Source organism: Oculina patagonica, chromosome 4 (genome assembly GCF_052425735.1).
Source record: "Oculina patagonica isolate OP01 chromosome 4, crgOcupat, whole genome shotgun sequence".
Classification (NCBI taxonomy): Eukaryota; Metazoa; Cnidaria; class Anthozoa; order Scleractinia; family Oculinidae; genus Oculina; species Oculina patagonica.
In genome coordinates this window covers 10,691,976-10,713,371 of record NC_135761.1, presented here as the reverse complement: position 1 = coordinate 10,713,371, position 21,396 = coordinate 10,691,976, and the positions used below count along the sequence as shown (strand labels likewise).

Sequence of the window (21,396 nt, the reverse complement as noted above, 5' to 3'; positions counted from 1 at the left end):
CTATACTGAAGTTCTCTTTACACTCCACTGTTGCCACAGACATAAGTTTTCAAAATTCCCTGACTTTTCTTTGAAAAATACACTTTCAATTGCCAAATAAATGCAAAATGTCAGATATAGTAGCGGCCTCAAGCCCCCACTTCCAAAAAAAGCCACATATCGTTGAGATCACATTTGACCTAAAAATGTTTCTTCCAACTACAAAGGCGGTTCCGGATCTCTTTCTAAGGTGGGACCTAAAAAAATCGTCCATGATTTCTTGCTTAAACATTTACATTTTTTGCCCAAAGGGGGGGGGGGGGGGGGGGAGCCCTGGCTTTTTTAGGAACTTTTATTTTCCATGACCGTTTCCTGACCAGTGGCAACCTTACTTAGGGCTTAGGGGATAAGCCCTGGTTAATTCTGAATAGAAAAGAGACACTTGTCATAGAGTGTAATTTGTCTGTTCTGTTTGATCTTTTTATTTGATAATTGCCAGTTTTAAATAATGAAATAATGTCAAAATAGTTTTTACAAACATATTTTATTTTTCAGCTATTATTTTATTTGTGAGTAAATTTGTTCTGGTTTGGGTTTAGCATGCAGTTACAGTACAATTCATTTCAATTTGTACGAGAAGAACTGTTTCGCTTGACTTCTTAACGAGATTCTCACAAATGTGACTATCATCATGTCATGTGCTGAATACAAGTTCTGTCATGGAAATTGTCTCTGTCCAAATTGAAAATGGAAGACACCTTCAACCACTCATGTCCAAATACACCACTCGACTCCACATGGTATTTTCCCTTTAATGCAGTTTGGAAGGAAAACTGTCATCACAGTGTCATTCTCTGTTGTCTTGAACAAGAACCTGTCCAGTTTCTGGATCAACAACTCTTGGAACTTTATCAATGATCTCTGACACTGTGAAATATTTGCGGTTGGTCATCCTTTGACATTCTTTGATCACTACAAGATCCCCTCTTGCACACTCGTTATTTTCATCATGGGCAAAATACACTTTCCTTTCATTGAAGAACTGAAATTGGAACACCAAGAGAAGAGAATAGTGTCAGAGTTAAAAAACAGAATTTTAACTAAAAAAATGTTTGCAGTGGTGCATAAACTAAAAAAAAGTTTGCAGAGGAAAATTTTTTCATACCCTCCGTCCAAGAAAATAATGACCCATCCCTAAATAGATTTTCCTATGAAGAGTCAGTTCTGACATTATTCAGTATAGTTCAAGCTATATTTATGTTTTTTTATTATTATTGCCATTGAATTTACCCTAGCAAAAATTACTTAGAAGCTGTAATTTTAACCAATACTCCATGCTGTCCCCAATTTTTAATAGCAATGAACTATGGGATAAATGAAGCTTTTCTGTAAAAAAGTTTTTATTTGCTGATTCACTGCCAGTGATATTCTCACACAATATTTTTACTAACAGACTATTGGAAGATCCCCTTACATCTCTGCATTGTTAACCTCAAATAGACTTCGCAGCAGGGTTTGTACTCTTTTGAGCATTTTAACTTCCACGACCTTTTCCATGACTGAGGCCCTGCCAGGGGGGGGGGGGGGGTCCAGGTCGCTGGAAAATTGCTTGTCCTTATCGAAAAGGGGTAGTCGTTTGTCACGATTTTATTTTATGTGCTGTCGCTTCCTTATGGGCCGTGTCGCTTGTTGGAATTTACCTTGGCAGGGCCTCATGACGGCAAGATTTCCGCAGAGTACCCTACATTAATTATGCATACAATTTTGTAACTCTCGTTCTGTTCATGACTGCCGTTCGTGTGTGAAGGATTATATGGAATATTTGTATGCATAATTAATGTAGGGTCCTCTGCGGAAATCTTTCCCTCATGACTCTTCAAAGTTTTCCATGACATAAATTTGACCAATTTTTCTTGGAAATTTTCAAAAATTATCTTGATTTTCGGTACGTTATTACCCTTTTCTTCACAAGCCTGTGCAAGCTTTGTTTCCTTATGACCGACATTAATAGATGTCCAGCAATGTCAGCAATATGAAAGGATTAAAATACATAGTACATGTCATCAAGACTAGGAAATTATGTGAGATTTTAAGTAACAAGATCATATCTAAATAGCTGGAAAGAGTCATGTCTTTATGCCTTGACGACCTACAACTTTTAAATTTAGATGAAAATAAAAAGCCGGAGCTAAATATAATTCCTCACCGTTTTTAGTTTTTTATACAGGGCCATTCTGGTGACCAAAACCTTGGCTGTTTTATCCATTTTAGTGCCAATTACTGTCCCAACGTACTGCGCCATGTTGGATTTGCAGATAGGACTTCATTTAAAACCATGTGAAGTGTGTAAATCGGGTCCCAAGCCTCCGCCTAATTTGCCAGACAGCCGTTCCCAAAATAGCCTTGAACTGATGAACGCAGCTGGCGTTTTATTGCTTTCTTTTGTATGTTTTGGAAAGCAAAATTCATTTTGATCCCTATTGGTCAAATAATCAAAAGTCAGACAAGCTGTGCAATGATGCACTGAGGAGTTCGCGTCAACCCGGAAGAAAGAAAGAACAAACTATTCCTCAAGATGCAGGCATCGTTCGGACCACCGCCAAGTGCACCTTCAATGTCTCAGTGTGTTACTCGTGTTCAGATGAACATTTCTTGCAGGAATCTACAGGATAAAGATGTGATGTCCAAGTCTGATCCTATGGCCGTTGTCATGATGATGAAAGACGGCAGCTGGTTTGAGGTAAATTATGTCTGCTTGTATATTATTCGAGTTCTTATAAAGTACATTGTTTGAGCTTTACTCTTCATGTATTTGTTATTTGTAGCTTATGTCTTTAAAAGCTTATTTATTTATTGCTTTTTGCTTGGATGTACTCGTTAGAATTAAATTAAGCTTTTATGTTAATTGTAATTAGTTATAAAGTATAAAACGAGCTTTTGTCGCCTGTTTGTTTGTGAATTAAAAAATTCCCGCCTATTTTGACTCCAATTTTTAATGGGAAAATTATATTGTCAGATGAAAACCTAAGTCCACAAAATGTGAGCAGCAAGATGTTCTGTCTAGTATCTTGGCTTATCTACTGAATATATCAGAAATGTTTTCATATTTTACACGAATTGACTTGGTATAATTGCGTAGTTTTTTTAGTTTTGTATAGTCAAACCTCTTTGATACAAAAGTAATTTCTTTTGTACTATAGAAGGTATAGAGACAACAGCAGTTTAAGGTTTGAGCGTTTAATGGTCTTTGTTGTCGCGTTCATTGTCACAGTTGATTGATTGCATTGCAAGGCAAAATGACAGATGTTGCTAGGCGGAAGTGACAACGTTCTGTCTGGGAAAAAGCACCTTGTCACTCATCCAGTGAAAGCATTTTTGCATGGGAATTATATTACTAGAAGAGGTGTTAATGTGTTTTGGATCTTATTAATCTTCAATCGCCATAATAAGGTCCAAGACATGAACACCTCTTCTAGTATTAGTCGCTGGACGCATGACAACATGCTTTTTCCAAGACAGGATGTTGTGAGCATGCCTAACAACATCTGTCATTTTGCCTTACAATGCAATCAATCAACTGTGACAACGAATGCGACAATTGAGACCGTTAAACGCTTAACCTGATTCCAGTGTATGTGAAGTCGACCAATACATGTGAGATGTCTGTAATATTATATAGAGGTTTCCTTAATTTTTTAGTCTTCACCCATTACTCCCTGAAATATTTCACCCAGTCTAATTACTATTGATATAACCTAATAAACATTTTAGTTTAATACACTTTTTTTATAAATGTTTCTGTTGTAGGTTGGACGAACAGAGAGGTTGGATAACACATTGAACCCTCAATTTTCAAAAGCTGTAATCGTGGACTACTTTTTTGAGGAGCTACAAAAGTTGAAGTTCTTCATTTATGATATCGACAATCCAAATTCACCAAATCTTAAGACTGCAGATTTTTTAGGAGAAATGGAAGTCACTTTGGGTCAGGTAATTTTTTAGTATTGTAAAATATAGTTTTCAGTAGAGATGGATTGGTAGTTGGAGACTTAACGAGAGTCCCTTATGACCTACTGAAGATCGAAAATCGGAGCCACAAGCAAAGTCATTAGCTCAATGGAATCAGAGTCTGAAGAATCAATTGAAAATGTTTCCATTTTCTTATGATTTTGCTTATGACTTTGTTACTTATGATCCAGTGAAACTGACTTGATTGTCATAGTTTCAAGCAGAAGCAGAGGAGCACACCAATCACAATGCTAGTTCTCAGGCCCTCCAAATGCTTCTTTTCTGCTTCAACTCCGACAATCTACTTATTACTGGATCATAAGCAATGGAGTCGTAAGCTGAAAATTTGTAAACTCCAGTGGCAGATCAAGACCTTCAGGTTAGTGGGGGTCTGATCATCCACACCCTAGAATAAGAGGGGGGCCTGCTCTCGAAAAATAATTTTTCTCAACCTAATAATTTTTTCTTTGGCCTAAAAATAAGATGGGGGCCTAGGCCCTTTCCCTAAATCAACCACTGAACTACAGGTCGGTTTGATTTCTACTAAATAGTAAGGCTCTAGCTACTCAAAGCAAACCATGAGGGCAAACCTCCATGGCAAAGAGCCAAATGCACGTGCACAAGGTGATCACCTGCTGGCCAACAGAAAATCTCTCCGTTAACTAATGTATGATTATTTATTACCGGTGTCTCATTTAAATCTGTTTCAGCTTGTATCATCTGGAACATACACAAAGGCATTAGCACTGAAAGGTGCTTCTCAGAATCAAGCTGGTTCTATAACAGTGAGTTGAGTTTATTGCTTTTTTCTGTTAGTGAATGATTCTGCCATTTTATATTGTTATAACAATGACAACGATGGTATAATGTTCAGTCTGCCTGAAATTATGAATTCAGTCTGATCATTACATCTCAATTATTATAATCTTTCAAGATTACTACCTATAGAAGCCTGGTAGAAAATTTTTTAGACAATACAATTCTTTATTATCAATAAAATTATTACACTTGTCAAACTCGCTGTGTCATATAATAATTATTTAAAAAAAAAACAAGTCATTGCAAGGAATAACAATAGAGTTACAGACTGAAGTATTATTTCATTATTATCAGGTGGTGGCAGAAGAAGTTTCGGGTGGAAGTGACGAAGTGTGTTTACAGTTTAGAGCAGAAAAACTTGACAAGAAGGTTAGTGATCATATGATCTAGCTAAATTTAGATAACACATATTAATTTAAACTAATATCGTAAAAAATGTTGTGGTTAATCATCGTGGTAGAGTACAATAATAATAAAGTATTTTTTGTTTGTCTCACGACGTAGTGTCACTTGTGATGTAGATCGTGACGTTTCGACTGCACACTGCTAGTGTTCATCAGGCGATAAGGTCGACTGGTCGGGTGTAACCTTATAAAGCATGCTGCTGCGCTGTGATTGGTTGGTTTTCAACAGTTGTGATTGGTGCATGTCGATCCTCGCTGTTCCGATGTGCTGTTGTTCCCTCACGGGTCCGCTGTCGTTCCGTTCTCCTGGTGTTGTGTTTTTTGATCGTGGGCAACCATGCTTCGGGAATTTCAATTCCACTATCCCTGTTGATATTGTTAGGGTGAAGTCTTATCTGAATTGCGTGTGTACCAGTGTGGTTCATGATCAATGAACTTTACCTCATTCCAAAGCGGGTAGTGTCCGGTGTTGTGGGTGTGCTCTGAAACGGCGGAGGTCTGGATACGGGCGAGTCGGATGTCCCGGTCGTGTTCTTTGATTCTGTCTTGCATAGGTCTTCCAGCCTCGCCGATGAAAACTTTGCCGCACTAATCACAGCTGTTGAAAACCAACCAATCACAGCGCAGCAGCGTGCTTTATAAGGTTACACCCGACCAGTCGACCTACATCACAAGTGACACTACGTCTTGAGACAAACAATATTATTAATTTAAACTAGTTACCGGTAAGTCAAAAGCATTCTATAATTCATATCTTATTTTCATTTTCAGGACTTGAGCTGTGGTTTCTTAATAATTATCTTTGTCAGTATAAAATTGTATATATTTTCAATCACCATTCATAAACTAGACATTTTTAACTGCTGTGCCATGTTTTTGTTTCTATACAGGATTTTCTTGGAAAGAGTGACCCTTATTTAGAGTTTGCAAGATCAAAAGAAGATGGAACTTTTGTTGTTGTACATAGAACAGAGGTCAGTTTCTAGATACTGAAAATTGGTGTGTAGCCCTGCTAACCAAAAATAAGAAGTATACACCTCATGAACATTTAAACTATATGTAAAGGTCAACATTTGTCATTAAAAGTTGTGTTTTCTAAACATTCAGTGCTCTATTTTACTGTCGCTTGCATCTAAGCGTGAACATGTGCTGCCGAAACATGATCTAATTGGGTACTAAACGTGGCATGATTATATTGGTCATCAAACATATGAAGTTTAGCAGTCCGTAACTCCACCTTTCGCACTCAAAATGCTAACCATAAACACTGAGGACGGGTGAAACTTTATACTATCTAGAAGTGATTCAAGTGAACCTGCAAAGGATCAATTTTTCAGAAGAAGTCTCTATATCCAAACTTTCTGCCATTTTGAAACCCAATTTGTTGAATTTTCGACGCAAAAGTTGCCCTTACAGTCTGCCAAACTTTAAGGGTTTGATAACCAATCATGCCACATTTAATATCCATTAAGATCATGTTTTGGCGGCACATGTTCACACTTAGATGCAAGCAACAGTATCTATTAAATCTTACACTGGGCCCTTGTAGATATCAGAGTTCTAGTAATGACTGTGAATGGATTTCGGTGAGTGATCTTTAACAAAATAATGCACAAAAATTGTATAATTTGTATTATTTTGTTACTTCAAAGGGCTGAGACTGATCCTGGTGGGAGGGTGTCGGTGAGAGCAAATTTCCATCTCTGTATGTATGATGCTGTTACAGAGTTATTTTTGCCAATTTTTTCTAATTTTGTAGGTTATTCAAAACAATTTGAATCCCAAATGGAAGCCATTTCAAATTCCAGTTCAACAACTCTGCAACGGAGATTATGACAGGACCATAAGAGTAAGTTTTATTGTATTTTTTTTTCTTACTCTTTATAAAATTATCCTCATTAGTGAGAATGCAAATTTACTCAACAAAATTATATATCATGCCTTTCAGATTTCATGTTTTGATTGGGATTCAGATGGGTCACATGACTTCATTGGCACATTTACCACAAATCTTCGTGAGATGTGTTCTATTCAACAGCCTAGAGGGGTAAAGTTTGCATAATCATTTTTTTATCAATTATTGTGCTCCAAAGATTTATTGTTTGCTGAAAATTGAATGAACTTAGCATTTATTATATATTAAGTACCGTAAAAGGCTTTGTAATGGGCGAAGCATTCTCGATTTGACAAAACTAGGCGCGCACAGTCGTCTCGGGTAATATTTTAGCAAGCGCGCACGGTGGTGTCGGGTACTTGCAACCACGAGGTCGCGTTTCGTCACCTTCGAGCTTCGCCATCTTCTAGCAGCATTTCGTTTTCCGGTTTTGGTTTACGCGTGTTCACAGATTTGTTCGAGCGGTTTCTCTGCTTTAAGTAATATTTAAAGCAGTTGTTAGTAATACGTCGAAAGATTTCGAGCAATTGGTTTCGTGTTCTTGGCTACGTGTGTTCCAAGAGCTGGTTCGAGCGTCAACGTTTGCTTTCGAGGGTTTGTATCGTATACATCTTTAATACAACGAGTAATAAACAAAAATGTAATACAAGGTAATTCGTTTCGCTAACAAACTGTCAGATTATTTGATCCAAAGAGTGGGTTGAATAAGAATCAAAAATTGTTTTCTTGAATCTTTGAACTGTGCCATATTTTGTTACTCGCGGAATTTTTAGGCTTTTTGGCCTGGAAATTATTGTTAGTATTAAAGTTAATTTTGAATGTTATAAGCCAGGAAATAAGCTTGCGTGTTGTCACCACAAATAATGTGTTATGTGTATTTCCGCTAGGTTAATATTTCCGCGCGCTAGGTTATATATTCGACTTGAACTTGTGAATTAATATTTTTAGGATGCAACGGTGTCACACAACAAGAAATTCTGCAGCAAACAATGTTATGACATACATTGCACAGTAAAAAAGAAGCCTAATTGTGCAGTCCATCGGCATCAATAATTAAAGGCGACAAAAGACTCCACTAATCCTAGATTATTGCTGTAAAACAAATTATAAAAAGGCGGGGGCAGCTTTATAGTGAGAACTATTACTTGTAACAGTACGTATGTAGTGAAGGGTTATCGCTATTATTATTATTATTATTATTATTATTATTATTATTATTATTATTATTATTATTGACTTACAACATAGATACATGTTCATTTGTTGTTTTTCCTTTGCACAATTGTCAGCTTTTTTTTTTTTCAACTGATAAAATGGTAACAGTGTTGGCACTTTCAATTTCTAGATTCAGTGGCCATGTATAAATGAAAAGAAGCAAAAGAAAAAGCGTGGGTACAAGAACTCTGGAGTAGTTTTCCTGTCAAAGTGTGAGGTAAGTTCCAAATTGATATTAATAATATTATAATTATAGTTTATGGATTTATTGTGCCTTTTGTAAATAATTGTCCAAATACAGGAAGTTGAAAAACTTAATATTTTAGTCAGTTTAAATTATTAAAAAACTGTTTTTCCTGCAAAGTTTCCTTAAAACAAAAGGTTTAGTGTTGCCATACTTTTAATTAATTTAATATTAAATAATTATTATTGATCTTTTGTTGATATATCTCCTTTGTAGATTGTTAAAGTGTCTTCATTTTTAGACTTCATCCAGGGTGGCTGTCAACTCAACTTTACGGTGAGTTTAGGAATTATGTTCCATTGGAAAAGATAGTCAGATAATTTCTTTATTTTTTTAAGTATTTTTTTTAATTCAATCAGAAAGTCAAAAATTGAATGTGATATAAGATCGACTACAGCTTATCCTAGTTTCCATAGCATTAAGAGACAAGGGTGTTTCTTTACCTCCTTGCAGAGTGGGATGTTAGTAATAATATTAGTAGTCTGAATTACTGCAGTTAGAGTGATTTCATTTAACCCGTGAAACAATATCTACCAATTTGTGTGTAATAGTCGAAAGGAAACAAAAGAAAACAATGGAATTTGTGTCTAATAGTATCTAAAAGTGTAATAATGTTACATCATGCATTGTTAAGCTTGCCCCAGCATGCCTTGGGGGTGGGAATAAACGTGGCGTCCATCTTTGGTTTCGTTGTACTTTGTTAGTGCCACAACATGGTGTCAGAAGTTTGCTTCCAGCTGATGTAAATCAATAAATCTAATGATGGCGACCTCGTCAGGACAAGGAGTCGCCGCTGTAATGCTCCCAAAGTTCACAACCACGGGAGATCCACGAAGAAACTGCGAAAAGTTCATTCAAAGTTTTCAAGATTGGTGTGAGCTCAACGGCTGGTTCGATAGCGAACCTCCACCCGAAGCACCAGCAGAAGGAGAGGACCCCGTGCCTGTGGAGCCTAAATGGCTCGCAAAAGGAAAAGCTTTAGCAGCATTCCGTTCCGCCATTGCTGGTAACGAAGAACTCGAAAATCTCGTGCAGGGCTTTCAACTGTCCGAAGAAGAAAAGAAAGAACCGAAAGTTATACTCGAACACTTAAAGGAACATTTCCTCGCGAGTGAAGGAGTCTTAACTGAACGGACAAAGTTCGCTCAAATGCGACAGGAAGTCCAAGAATCTGTCACTGCCTGGGAAGGACGAGTTAAACAACAAGGTAGGAGACTTGAGTACTGTGATAAATGTGAAGACCAATTACTCAGAGATAAATTCATATCAGGGATCAACAACGAGAGACTGATGTCAAAACTCCTAGATAAGGGCCACAGAGATAAAACAACGAAAGAAGTAGTCTCATTTAAGACAATGTTACAAGTAGCTAAGAACTTTGAGCAATGTGAGAAAGCTAAAGCAATAATGCAGCAAGCTAAAGGCCCCACAGAACAAGTTAACTACACTAGCACAAAGACACCCTCAAAGCCAGAGCAAAACTGGGGCCAGGGTAACTACAAAGGCACAAAGACACCCTCCAAGTCCGAGCAAAAATGGGGTCAGGATCCTTTTAACCGCCAGCGCAAAACAGACACCTGTCAGTATTGTGCAGGTCCTCCACACCCTCGATCTGTATGCCCAGCTTCAAACAAGCGATGCGCTAGGAAGGGCTGTGGGAGAATCGGACACTTTGCCCGTGCCTGTCAAATGGGAGCACCCCCTTTAGCCAGCTCCACCCAGGCACACCAACTTGATGCCAGCTTAGGGGAGGAGTACGAAACTGATCTCTTTGAGGTGGATATCAAACCAGAAAAGTATGCCCAAAGTGTCTACAGCACTTCACAAAATATTCATGGCACGACGGTGGGCCGTAAATTCTTCAGCCACTTGAAACTGGGTGTGACCAAGGACCTAACCAAATCGATCAGGGTGCAGTTAGATACCGCCTCTACTTGTAACACACTGCAGAAAAACTTGCTCAAACATTGATCCCTCCTGGGCAGAAGATCACAAACTACCTCACCTCTAGTAAAGCAACCTTATTCACCTATGACAACTCTAAGCTCACACCTATGGGTAAACTGGATTTACTAGCTGAAACCACAGCAGGGTACCACCTCCTCACATTTCATGTCTTGAGGGACTCACAATACAAGGAAAGCCACCCCTCCTGTCTGGCTCAGACTGTGTAAAGCTAGGGCTGGTGAAGATCCGTGCAGATGAAATTAATTCACTTGGAACATCACGAAGCACTGCAACAATGGAGCACCCCACTCTGAGCCCCCAGTACAACTGCCAACACCTGAGAATTCATGCCGGACCTGCCTAAGCCACAGAACAATACAGATCACGTGTTTGTGTTCCGCATCCAAAATCGTTGCCATCCCTCCCTCCAAGTGACTCTTGAGTGGGTTCTTAAAGCATTTCCTGTGTGCATACAGGATTGGGACAGTTCGGAAAGCCAGTTTCTTGATTTAGACCCAAAGTCACCCCAGTCCTGATGCCATCCACCGGCAGCCAGTAGCAAGACACGCCAAAATCAAAGAGCAGCTAGAAAGATGGAAAGTGAAGGAAAGATTTGTCGACAGTATGAGCCAACAGCTTGGTGCAGTAAATGAAATTAAGAGAAAAGGACAAATTTAGAATCTGCTTAACCATCAAACACATTAACAAGGCTATAAAGTCCCCAAGCATCCAATTCCCCGCTTCGAGGACATCTTGCCGCAACTGAACGGTGCAAAGTGTTTTCTGTTGCAGATGATGTCGGTTCACAAATATTCTTATTCGTGGCACAACTTCCATACTCCTTTTGGCAGGTACCGGTGGCTTCGACTGCCCTACGGAGTTTCAAGTGGACCCGAGGAGTATCAAGCGAGACAGCAGGAAGCCCTTGCAGGATTGAAAGGTATCTGCAACATTGCTGACGATGTTCTTATCTATGGCTGTGGACAAACACAGGAGGAGGCCGAGAGAGATCATGATGAGAATCTTTACCATTTCCTGCAGCGAATGCAACAAGTGAAACTCAAGCTGAACCCAGCCAAGTGGAGGTTCAAAACCCAAAAGGTGATTTTCATGGGATTCCAGCTCAGTCCTGAAGGGGTTAGCCCAGCTCCATCCATGGTCGAGGCAATCTCCAGAATGCCAAAACCTGCAGACCCACATGCTGTTCAGCGTTATTTGGGTATGCTCATTTCCTTGCAAGATTTTGTCCAAAATTGAGTGATGTGGTCAAGCCTTTAAGAGAATTAACCCACAAAATGTCCCCTTCCAGTGGACTGACTCACATGACAAAGCTTTTGTTGAGTCAAAGGAACTTATTGCGCATGCCCCTGTTTTGTGTTATTTCAATCCGCATTGCCTGTAACCCTTCAGGTGGTGCGTCTGGAGTTGGCGTCGGTGGCGCACTTTTGCAGAATGATCAACCAGTGGCATTTTACTCCAACACTCTGACCGAAACTGAACAGAGATATGCTGTGATTGAAAAGGAATGTCTGGCTATATGCTTGGCGTTTGAGAAATGGGACAGTCTGCTATATGGAAAGTCAGATATCACAGTACAAACGGATCATCAGCCACTAGAGAGTATCTTTAAGAAAGCTCTCAACAAAGCACCACGGCGGCTACAGGCTATGCGCATGAGACTCCAACGATGGTCATTTGAAGTGAAATACAAGAAAGGGTCACAACAATCATACTGACACCCTGTCCAGAGCCCCTCTCCCACAGCTTTCCACAGCAATCTTTCTGGGGAACAGATATTTCGAGTAGAATTAGAAGCAATGGCTTTGGACAATTCTGGAATCTCCACGGCTACTCAGGAATGCTTGCAAGAGCAGACTGCTATGGATCCAGCACTGCAAAAGCTATCTCTTCACATAATGACTGGCTGGCCAACTTCCAAAACAGGTGTGGATCCATTGGTACGACCTTACTACACCTTCAAAGATGAACTCTCTGTGGCAGATGGCATAGTGTATAAAGGCCAGCAAGCAGTCATCCCGAGCTCAATGAGACCAGCTATGCTTGAGAAAATCCACAGAACGCATTTTGGAGTAGGCTCCTGCATGACGGAGGTGTCCCTCTTCTGGCCAGGCATGACTTCAGATATCAAAACAAGTGATGTCTGCTAATTGTGCCCAGTATGCAATACCCAAAACCTTTAGCTGAATCCCAGATAATCATGGTCCGTGGTTAGTCAAATATACTCATGTGGGAAGGAAAGTGGCATCTGGTCACGACGTGCCATTACAGTGATTGGGTCGAAATCGTGTACTGCCCAACACACTCACTGCAACAGTAGTGCAGCTGACCAAAGCACATTTGCAAGGTTTGGGATACCTGTGCGCTTAATACGGACAATGGTCCGCAGTTTATCAGATGAGTACAAATTTGCTTCTATATGGTTTTGAACATGTTACCTCATCTCCGTACTGGCCACAAGGAAATGGCAAGGCTGAAGCAGCTGTGAAGATAGTCAAGAGGATGTATCAAAAGAACAAGGATATCATTTGGCACTGCTGGACTAAGAAATACCCCGCAACAGGGCCAGGAACATTCACCAGCCCAAAGCTCATATCCCGACGCACAAGGGGCATACTTCCAATGACACTCGCACTTCTCCAGCCTGAAGTCGCACATCCTGTTGCAGTCACAACTGAAATCGGTGCACGTCGAACCAGAGCCAAGCTATATTATGACAGAAATCTGGGAGGAACAGCACATGAAGAAATTCAGCCTGGCCAGTGGGTATATGCCAAACCTAACCCTAAGCACAAGCACTCTGCCTGGCCTCATGGCGTTGTAAAGAAAGTGTCCTCACCCAGGTCCTACACTGTTGTCACTCCTAATGGCGGAGAGCTTCGCAGAAATAGAACACAGATCAGGCTGGCTGCAGCCCCACCACCTAATGCGGAGACCTATATGTCCCAGCAACCAAGTGCATCCTGGGAGGATGTCATCCATTAGGACAACCACTACCCACCGTAAGTGTACCGATGACACCTCAGAAAATCCAGTACCTGCTGTCCAGAACCGACCTACAACTCGCGGCTGCACAGATCCATACAACCAGAGCGAAGAGCCTTAGACGTACAAGAAACACCACAGTTCACAGGAAGCGGGTCAGTCAACAATGAAGTAGAGTGTACTACACCACCAGCCAACGAAGTGAGGACTCGCTGTGGCAGAGTTGTAAAAGCACCGGTCCGTCTGGATCTGTAAGAGACTTACTGGACTCCAATGTGTGGAGTTAGAGAGACATTGATTTAACTTGAACACCCTATCAAACATTTTCTTGTTGTTGAACTTTGCCTTGAACTGTTCCCGTTTAAACTGGCAATACTAGGGTTTATCAGTTAGGACGAACCTGTTACCCTTTCATTTTTTTTTTTTTCACTGTTGTGTTAATATTGTATTTTTTTTTTTTTTCACAAAAGGGGGGATGTTACATCATGCATTGTTAAGCTTGCCCCAGCATGCCTTGGGGGTGGAATAAACGTGGCGTCCATCTTTGGTTTCGTTGTACTTTGTTAGTGCCACAACAATAACTATTTCACGGGTTAACTGAAATCACTCTACCATTTTAGCAGGTCACAGGGTTACCCCAGCATTAAATTTGCCAGTTCCTATTTATACACCTGGGTGGAAAGGTAAAGTGTCTTGCACAAGAATACTAGGAAGTGACCTGGCCAGGGCTCAAACCCAGACACTGGATCAGTTGAGCCAACATGCCTCCCACAAACAATAATATTTATAAGTGATGACTCACTGATTCTTTAACTGGCCAACAGGTTGGTATTGACTTTACAGCTTCCAATGGTGATCCAGGCCAGTCAACCTCTCTTCACTACATCAACCCCTATGCACCAAATGAATACATGCAGGCTCTGACGGCTGTTGGAGAAATCATTCAGGACTATGACAGGTAATTATCAACACATAGAAAATACAGAATACTGTTGAACCTCTTCTTATGAACACCTCTTAAAGTACAGACACCTTTCTTTTACGAATGGCTCACCTGTTTGGAAAGAAACTAAAATTCACATAAACTCTACCTCTGTTATACAGACACATCCATATAATACAGACACTCTTCCCCGTTCCTTTGGTGTCAAAATTAAGGGGGTTTCACTGTACATCTAAAACTTCAAAATTTTCAAAACAAGAGCTTTGATTGATTACTGAGTGCTAACAAAGTAAATTTTACTAAACTTTTATTGCCCTTTGCAGTGACAAATTATTTCCTTCCTTTGGTTTTGGTGCAAGAATTCCACCCTCATATCAGGTAAAGTTTATATTACACCATGCATCTATTTTCTTTCATCAGTTTTATGCGCTGAAAATTAATTGAAAGCCAGCCTCAGGTCTGAACTAATTTCATGTTCAATTTTAGGTTTCTCATCAGTTTCCACTGAACTTTAATCCAAATAATCCATACTGTGCAGGTAGGAAATTCTTCTAATCAGTGCTTAATTACATTGTATGTACATGTGATTTGTGTACAATTACCTCAGTCTCTTGACAATCATCTTTTAGAACGACTATGGCAAGTTTGAAATAATTAAACTAGCCGGCAAAACTTCTTCAGGCAAGATTCTACCTTACCTTGGACTCAATCTGGGTTTGAGCCCTGGGCGGGTCATTGCGTTGTGTTCTCAGCAAGCATAAGATACTCTACTCTCACAGTGCCTCTCTCTGCCCACATTTTAATGAGGTTAAATATATTATTTAATGAAGTTAAATATATTATTTAATGAAGTTAAATATATTATTTAACTTAGTTAACAACTAGGAGCTAGTTGTGGCTGTTCTGTAGTTGTCTGGCGTTAGCTTGGCATTAGCGTGGCGTTGGCGTGGCTTGGCGTTTATTAGCGTACATTGGCGGGCTGGCAATTTCCTATGCATGGCGTTTACTTCTGGTCAAAGCGCTTCGGGCAACTTCCGGCGCTCTCGTGGTCAGCGGTTACCTGCCGTGTTCTTATGCGTGCGCCGTTGCACGTGCTAGTAGTTTTCACTGAGTTGCGTAGCTTCACTGAGTTTAGTGCTCGAGGCGTTCTGACTTACTTTGAATATTTTTTTTTCCCACTGAATTTCATTCAGTGTGACGGGTGCTGGGATGGGGCTGGGTGTGGTAGGCGGGGCTCGTGGCTGGGTTGTGGCTAGGGCAGGCTTTCGGGGTGTTCTTGCTACCTGGGTTTGGGGTCAGCAGCTCCAGCCCCCAGGTTCCTTGGCACCCAACCTCCATGTGCGACGCAGGCGTTAATTGGGTACTGGCAAATTAATGCTGTAGGTAACTCTGTGATGGACACAGAAACCGGGATGAACCCCGGCCGGAGGGCATTTTAATTTCAAACATTTTGCAGTTCTCTTGTGTTAATTTTTTGTAGGTCTCCCTGGTTTAGTCCAAGCTTATCAAACCTGTATACAAAGTGTACAGCTTTACGGCCCAACAAACATCTCTCCTATCATCAACCATGTGGCACACTTTGCACTGCAAGCAGCTCAAACCCCAGCTGCCACTGTAAGTGTTCTATATGTTAAATTTGCCTTTTGTTTTAAATATTTTTTCAAACCAGTTTGGTTTTTATTTTTTTCATAATCTGAAACAAAAGGAATTAAAAATCAACTGGTTTGAAAAATTGCAAACCAAAAAAAAATTAAACCACAACATAATTATATACTCCATGTCACCTTTTATCCCGCTTCTTTTCATGACTTTTATTGTAAGTTAATACCTGACTGCTTAGTAGTGTGAATAACCACTTAAAATATTCAAATGAATTCATTATTTGGTGAAATGCTTGTCATGAGATACTTAAATTTGAAAGGTCCTTCTAAATACCTAAACGAAAATTTTCCCTGCCCTTTTGTATAATATTGTCAGTGGTTTAATTTTTGTCTTTGGTTTAAAATTTTTCAAACCAGTTTGATTTTGATTTTTAATTGTCTCATATTCATAATGATAATCTGAAACAAAGGGAAATAAAAATCAAACTGGTTTGAAAAGTTTTAAACCCAAGATAATATTAAACCACAACAGATACTCCAACTTGTAAAGTACCCCAATCGGGTGGAGCCTCCTAATATTGGGTGTACTTAATGTGCACTCCTATTTCTCCCCTTCTGTGCATTTCCTGGCACAAACCCTCCTACAACTCACTCCCTTTTATTATGTACTCTTGGCTGCATGACAGCTACAGAAAGTATCAACTTTTCATTTTAATTTATTACTAATTTGCCTTAATAGAACTACTTCATACTGCTCCTATTGACTGATGGAGTAATCACAGACATGGAGCAGACCAAACAGGCCGTCGTAGCAGCTTCAGGGCTTCCCATGTCAATCATCATTGTTGGCGTTGGAGGTGCCGACTTTCAAATGATGGAAGAGCTAGACAGTGATGATGCAGTGTAAGTGAACAGCATTTTGGTTTGTGGAGTGTTTGGTGTGTACAGTTCCTTCATTAAAAAATCTTATTTTTAATTATAAAAAATTAAATACTGTCTGAAGATCTTTATCAATAAATATTTAAAAACAAATTATTTTGCATTTGTGCTGTCTGTGACAACTAACACATTGTTGCATGTAGCTAAATGCTATTATTTAACAAACAGTAACTACTTGTAAATGAACATTTTTTTCGTTTTTTTTTTTTTTATAAACAATGATTAGTGCTCAGTACAATTTACAAAATAAAAACAATAACATTAATTGATGTGCCATGCACTTGTAAAATAATCCATCCGCCTCCTTATAAAGGCACTCTAAAATTTGGGTTATAGTATCAGATTATATTTAAGGATTTTGCTTTTGCTAATTAACTTTTCAGTTCAATTTTGTGTTATTTTGCTAAAAATATATTTTATTTCCTTGTAACCTGCAGATTGATGGCACATGGCAAAGCTGCTCAAAGGGACATTGTTCAGTTTGTTCCCTTTAGGAAGTTCAAGAATGTAAGGCTATAACAATTTAATTAATTAAGTTTAACATTAATTATTATTCAACCAATTATTTGTATGTTGTTCAGAAAGTCCCTGTTGTCTGTCATCCATACACAACAGATATCTTGTGGTATGTCAGGGTTGGAAAAAAACAGCCAGTGATTGGTATTATTACCGATAAAAACTTAAATTAGATTAAATAAGAATTTTTTTTAAAAAATTATTTAAGTGCTCAATTATTTTGAGGATTTTAATTTTTTAATTATTTTTTGTTTGCCTGACAATGTAGTCAGTCTAAGGTTGAAGATTGCAATATATCATAGACACTGAAAATATGGTAGACTTTTAAACCAAAACATCAATCTGACCAATTACTATTCAAAATAAACAACATTATTTTCATTTTTTAATGTCTTCAACCAATATGCAACAGGACTGGTTATTTTATTACATGTACACATGCATCATATTTAACAATTATTCCATGAGCGCGCATTGGATATGAGATGGTAGATAGCCAACGAGGCGTGTAGCGCCGAGTTAGCTATAATGATCTCATATCCAACAAGCGTGAGTGGAATAATTGTTTTATTACAAACACCCAAAAGAATTGCAATGTTTATGCTCCCTAGCTGTTTTCGTCAACGCCTATCGGCTACGATATTTGTGGTCAATGGTATATGAGTTCATATACCATTGCCTGTAAGCCAATCAAAAGTCGGGAATTGCAATATACCATTGCTAGTTTTTAATAAAGTGATATATAATCGTGAAATATTTTTTAATAATCATACTCTCAAACAGGTACAAACTTCTGTTTCAAAGCAATGACTATAATTTTTATGCCACTGACACTAGTTAACATATTAAGCTTCTGTTTTAGGTTTCTCCTGCTGCATTAGCCAAAGAAGTCTTAGCTGAGGTACCCAAGCAATTGACAGACTATTTCAGGGCGAGGAACATTTTACCACAGCAACGGCCAACACCCTAAGACTGTGTTTATTAGTGAAACAAATTTAAAATTGCTTCTTAGTGTAGTTTAAATGAAAGCCCTATTTGACATCGATTCTGTGAGGAGGGCTTAATAAAGGTGGGGGGAGGGGTGCTATTTCAAATCATAGAAAAGCTAACTAGAATATGCTTTATAGAATATCACATTACTACAAATTAGGTTAGATTTCTATAATGTGATAGTTCATGAGGCCGAAGGTAAAATTGTGCCATGAATGAATAATACAGTCGAAGCTCTCGTAAGCGGACACCCTCGGGACGCGAAAAAAGTGTCCGTAACTGGAGCTGGCCGCTTACGAGAATGGTTCTCATAAGCGGCCACTAGAGGTGTAAGGGATAAATGGCCGCTTACAGGAGCTTGCCGTAAGTGTAAGTGGTGTTTCGAAATGTAACCGGACGTGGATGACGACAAAACAAACACTGAAATATGTTACTGTAATTACTGTAAAATCATTGTGACTCATTGTGACGAACGGCGATGTAAAGTTGATTGGTAAGAACAAGATACAGAGGTTGTTTATAGGATTTTCTTTGGGGTGTCCGCTTACAGGAGCTCAAAAACAAAGAAAAAGTCTAACTCGTTATCTCTGTAAGTGTCCGCGGCCGCTTACGGGAATGTCCGCTTACGAGAATGTAAAAATACAGAGTTTGTATGGGAGTTAAAAACGGGGTTTCAAACCAGGCGGCCGTAAGTAGAGCTGTCCGCTTACGAGAGTGTTCGTTAAGAGAGCTTCGACTGTATTTAAAGCATAATCCTGGTACAGTCGAAGCTCTCTTAACGGACACTCTCGTAAGCGGACAGCTCTACTTACGGCCACCTTGTTAGAAACCCCGTTTTTACTCCCATACAAACTCTGTATTTTTACATTCTCGTAAGCGGACATTCCTGTAAGCGGCCGCGGACACTTTCCGAGATTACGACTTAGACTTTTTCTTTGTTTTTAAGCTCCCGTAAGCGGACACCGCAAAGAAAATCATATAAAAAAACCTCTGTATCTTGCATTAATCAATCAACTTCACATCGCCGTTCGTCACAATGATTTAACTATAATTACAGTACCATATTTCAGTGTTTGTTTTGTCGTCATCCACGTCCGGTTACATTTCGAAACACCACCAACATGCATATTACCATTATGTTAGCTGGGCAAGCTCCCGTAAGCAGCCATCTATCCCCTACACCTACAGTGGCCGCTTACAAGAACCATTCTCGTAAGCGGCCAGCTCCAGTTGCGGACACTTTTTTCGCGTCCCGAGGGTGTCCGCTTATGAGAGCTTCGACTGTATTAAAAATGAGTAACTCAGTTCCTAGAACATCACAATGTTGAAAAGAGTTTAGAATTTCCTGGGTGTAGGAGAATTCTGGATAAAGCAGTACTTTCAGTCGTTAAAAAAATATTTTTTCTATTATACCAGATTGCAGTACAGTCATCGAATAGTTACAACTTGTTATAATATCTACTTTGTTTAAAAATAAATTAAAGCAATGTACATTAAATTCTGGCTCAAGCAGTACTTTCAGTCGTTAAAAAATATTTTTACTATTAATAATACCAGATTGCAGTACAGTCATCGAATAGATAGAGCTTGTTATAATCTCTAGTTTGGTTTAAAAATAAATTAAACCAATGTACATTAACTTTTACTAAAAATTAGACATTTTTTTTAAATTGCAAACAAACCCATACAAAAGCCTACAGACAAGATGTGTTATAGTTTATCGTGTTACAATGCCAGCCAAAAAATCACACGTATAAATTTTGCAAATCTGGCAAATTTGAGTTTAGTTACGGAACATACAAACATTTTTAATTACTGTTAACTAGTAATGTACATTATTTTATTCAAACCAAGTTGGTCCACAAACTTTATATTTTGAATTGTCTATCCAAGTTAAAAACAAAGTTCAATTCTGATGGCTACAAGGTATTTTGGAGCAGTGATTCTCAATACCAAATACCGGTACCCTATTTTCTTGATTTAACTCCCCTGGCGTTTATTTCAAACTTAGCCTGTTTGGCCCAACGTTTATTTGACTCCTGCAGTTTATTTGTGCCCGGTGTTCATTAAACAAGGGTTTTTATTCATTATTTTTGACAAACATGTATCTTGCTAATATACCTACAGCTTATTATACCTCAGATAAATACCGGAGGAGCCTATTTTCAACTTCACCTGGGAGATCTGGCATTTATTCCGTACCCAGCGTTTAATCTAGAAAATACAGTAAGACTATTGTACACAAGCATGCACTTTAAATTCCGTGGATATAATATAGCAAGGTTTTCTTTGTAATGTATATTTTTGAATTAGTATTTGTGGCTATTTACTTGCCATCTACTTGATAAATTTAAAAAGATGTCAAATTACACAAAAAAGAACACAAAAGCGATCATTATATCTTACAGAACTGTATTAATAGTTATAAAAATAAATAAAAGGTTGCTGGGTAGCACTCTCAGTTAAGTCTATAAAGTTTGAAAATTTTAAAAACTCAATAAAGTTGTCGTTGTAACACACCCAAAAAGTGAGGTGTAACACTGTGTGTACATGTTCTTACAGTATTTCTTGCTCTCCCAAACTTCAACTCCTTTTAATAAATAACTGGGAGGCGCGGTGGCCTAATGGTTAGTGCGCCGGACTCCGGATCGAGCGGTCCGAGTTCAAGCCTTGGCCGGGGTCACTTGGGGAGTAGAAATATTCCTAGCCGCTTAATGCTACGGAAACCGGGATAAGCTCCGGCAGTGTGGGCCCGCTTGGCTCGTGGCTTCTCCTTTTTAAGTTAAAAGAAACATGGAAGATGTTAAAGTCAAGAAAAAAAAATACAATTTGTGCACATAAATGAACTTGTTTTTTTTTCAATTATTATGAACTGTGTCAGCAGAAGGATTGAC

The 21,396-nt window shown here is 38.9% G+C and overlaps 2 protein-coding genes across 2 annotated transcripts; one reads left to right on the top strand and one right to left on the bottom strand.

The window, feature by feature from the left end:
• Nucleotides 1-564: 564 nt before the first annotated feature.
• Nucleotides 565-2,450, bottom strand: LOC144649545 (small ribosomal subunit protein uS17m-like). The gene is made up of 2 exons (XM_078509059.1): nt 2,186-2,450; nt 565-1,021 (listed from the first exon to the last, which is right to left on the bottom strand). Exons 1-2 carry the CDS (start codon nt 2,279-2,281, stop codon nt 827-829), a joined length of 291 nt encoding a protein of 96 aa, XP_078365185.1. The 5' UTR covers nt 2,282-2,450; the 3' UTR covers nt 565-826.
• An 85-nt stretch (nt 2,451-2,535) lies between these two features.
• On the top strand, nt 2,536-21,040 carry LOC144649521 (copine-3-like). Its single transcript, XM_078509031.1, has 16 exons — nt 2,536-2,719; nt 3,787-3,969; nt 4,698-4,772; nt 5,101-5,175; nt 6,101-6,184; nt 6,970-7,059; nt 7,159-7,257; nt 8,450-8,536; nt 8,780-8,839; nt 14,338-14,471; nt 14,780-14,834; nt 14,943-14,994; nt 15,937-16,070; nt 16,797-16,960; nt 17,434-17,503; nt 18,375-21,040. Exons 1-16 carry the CDS (start codon nt 2,555-2,557, stop codon nt 18,480-18,482), a joined length of 1,635 nt encoding a protein of 544 aa, XP_078365157.1. The 5' UTR covers nt 2,536-2,554; the 3' UTR covers nt 18,483-21,040.
• The last annotated feature ends 356 nt before the right edge of the window (nt 21,041-21,396 follow it).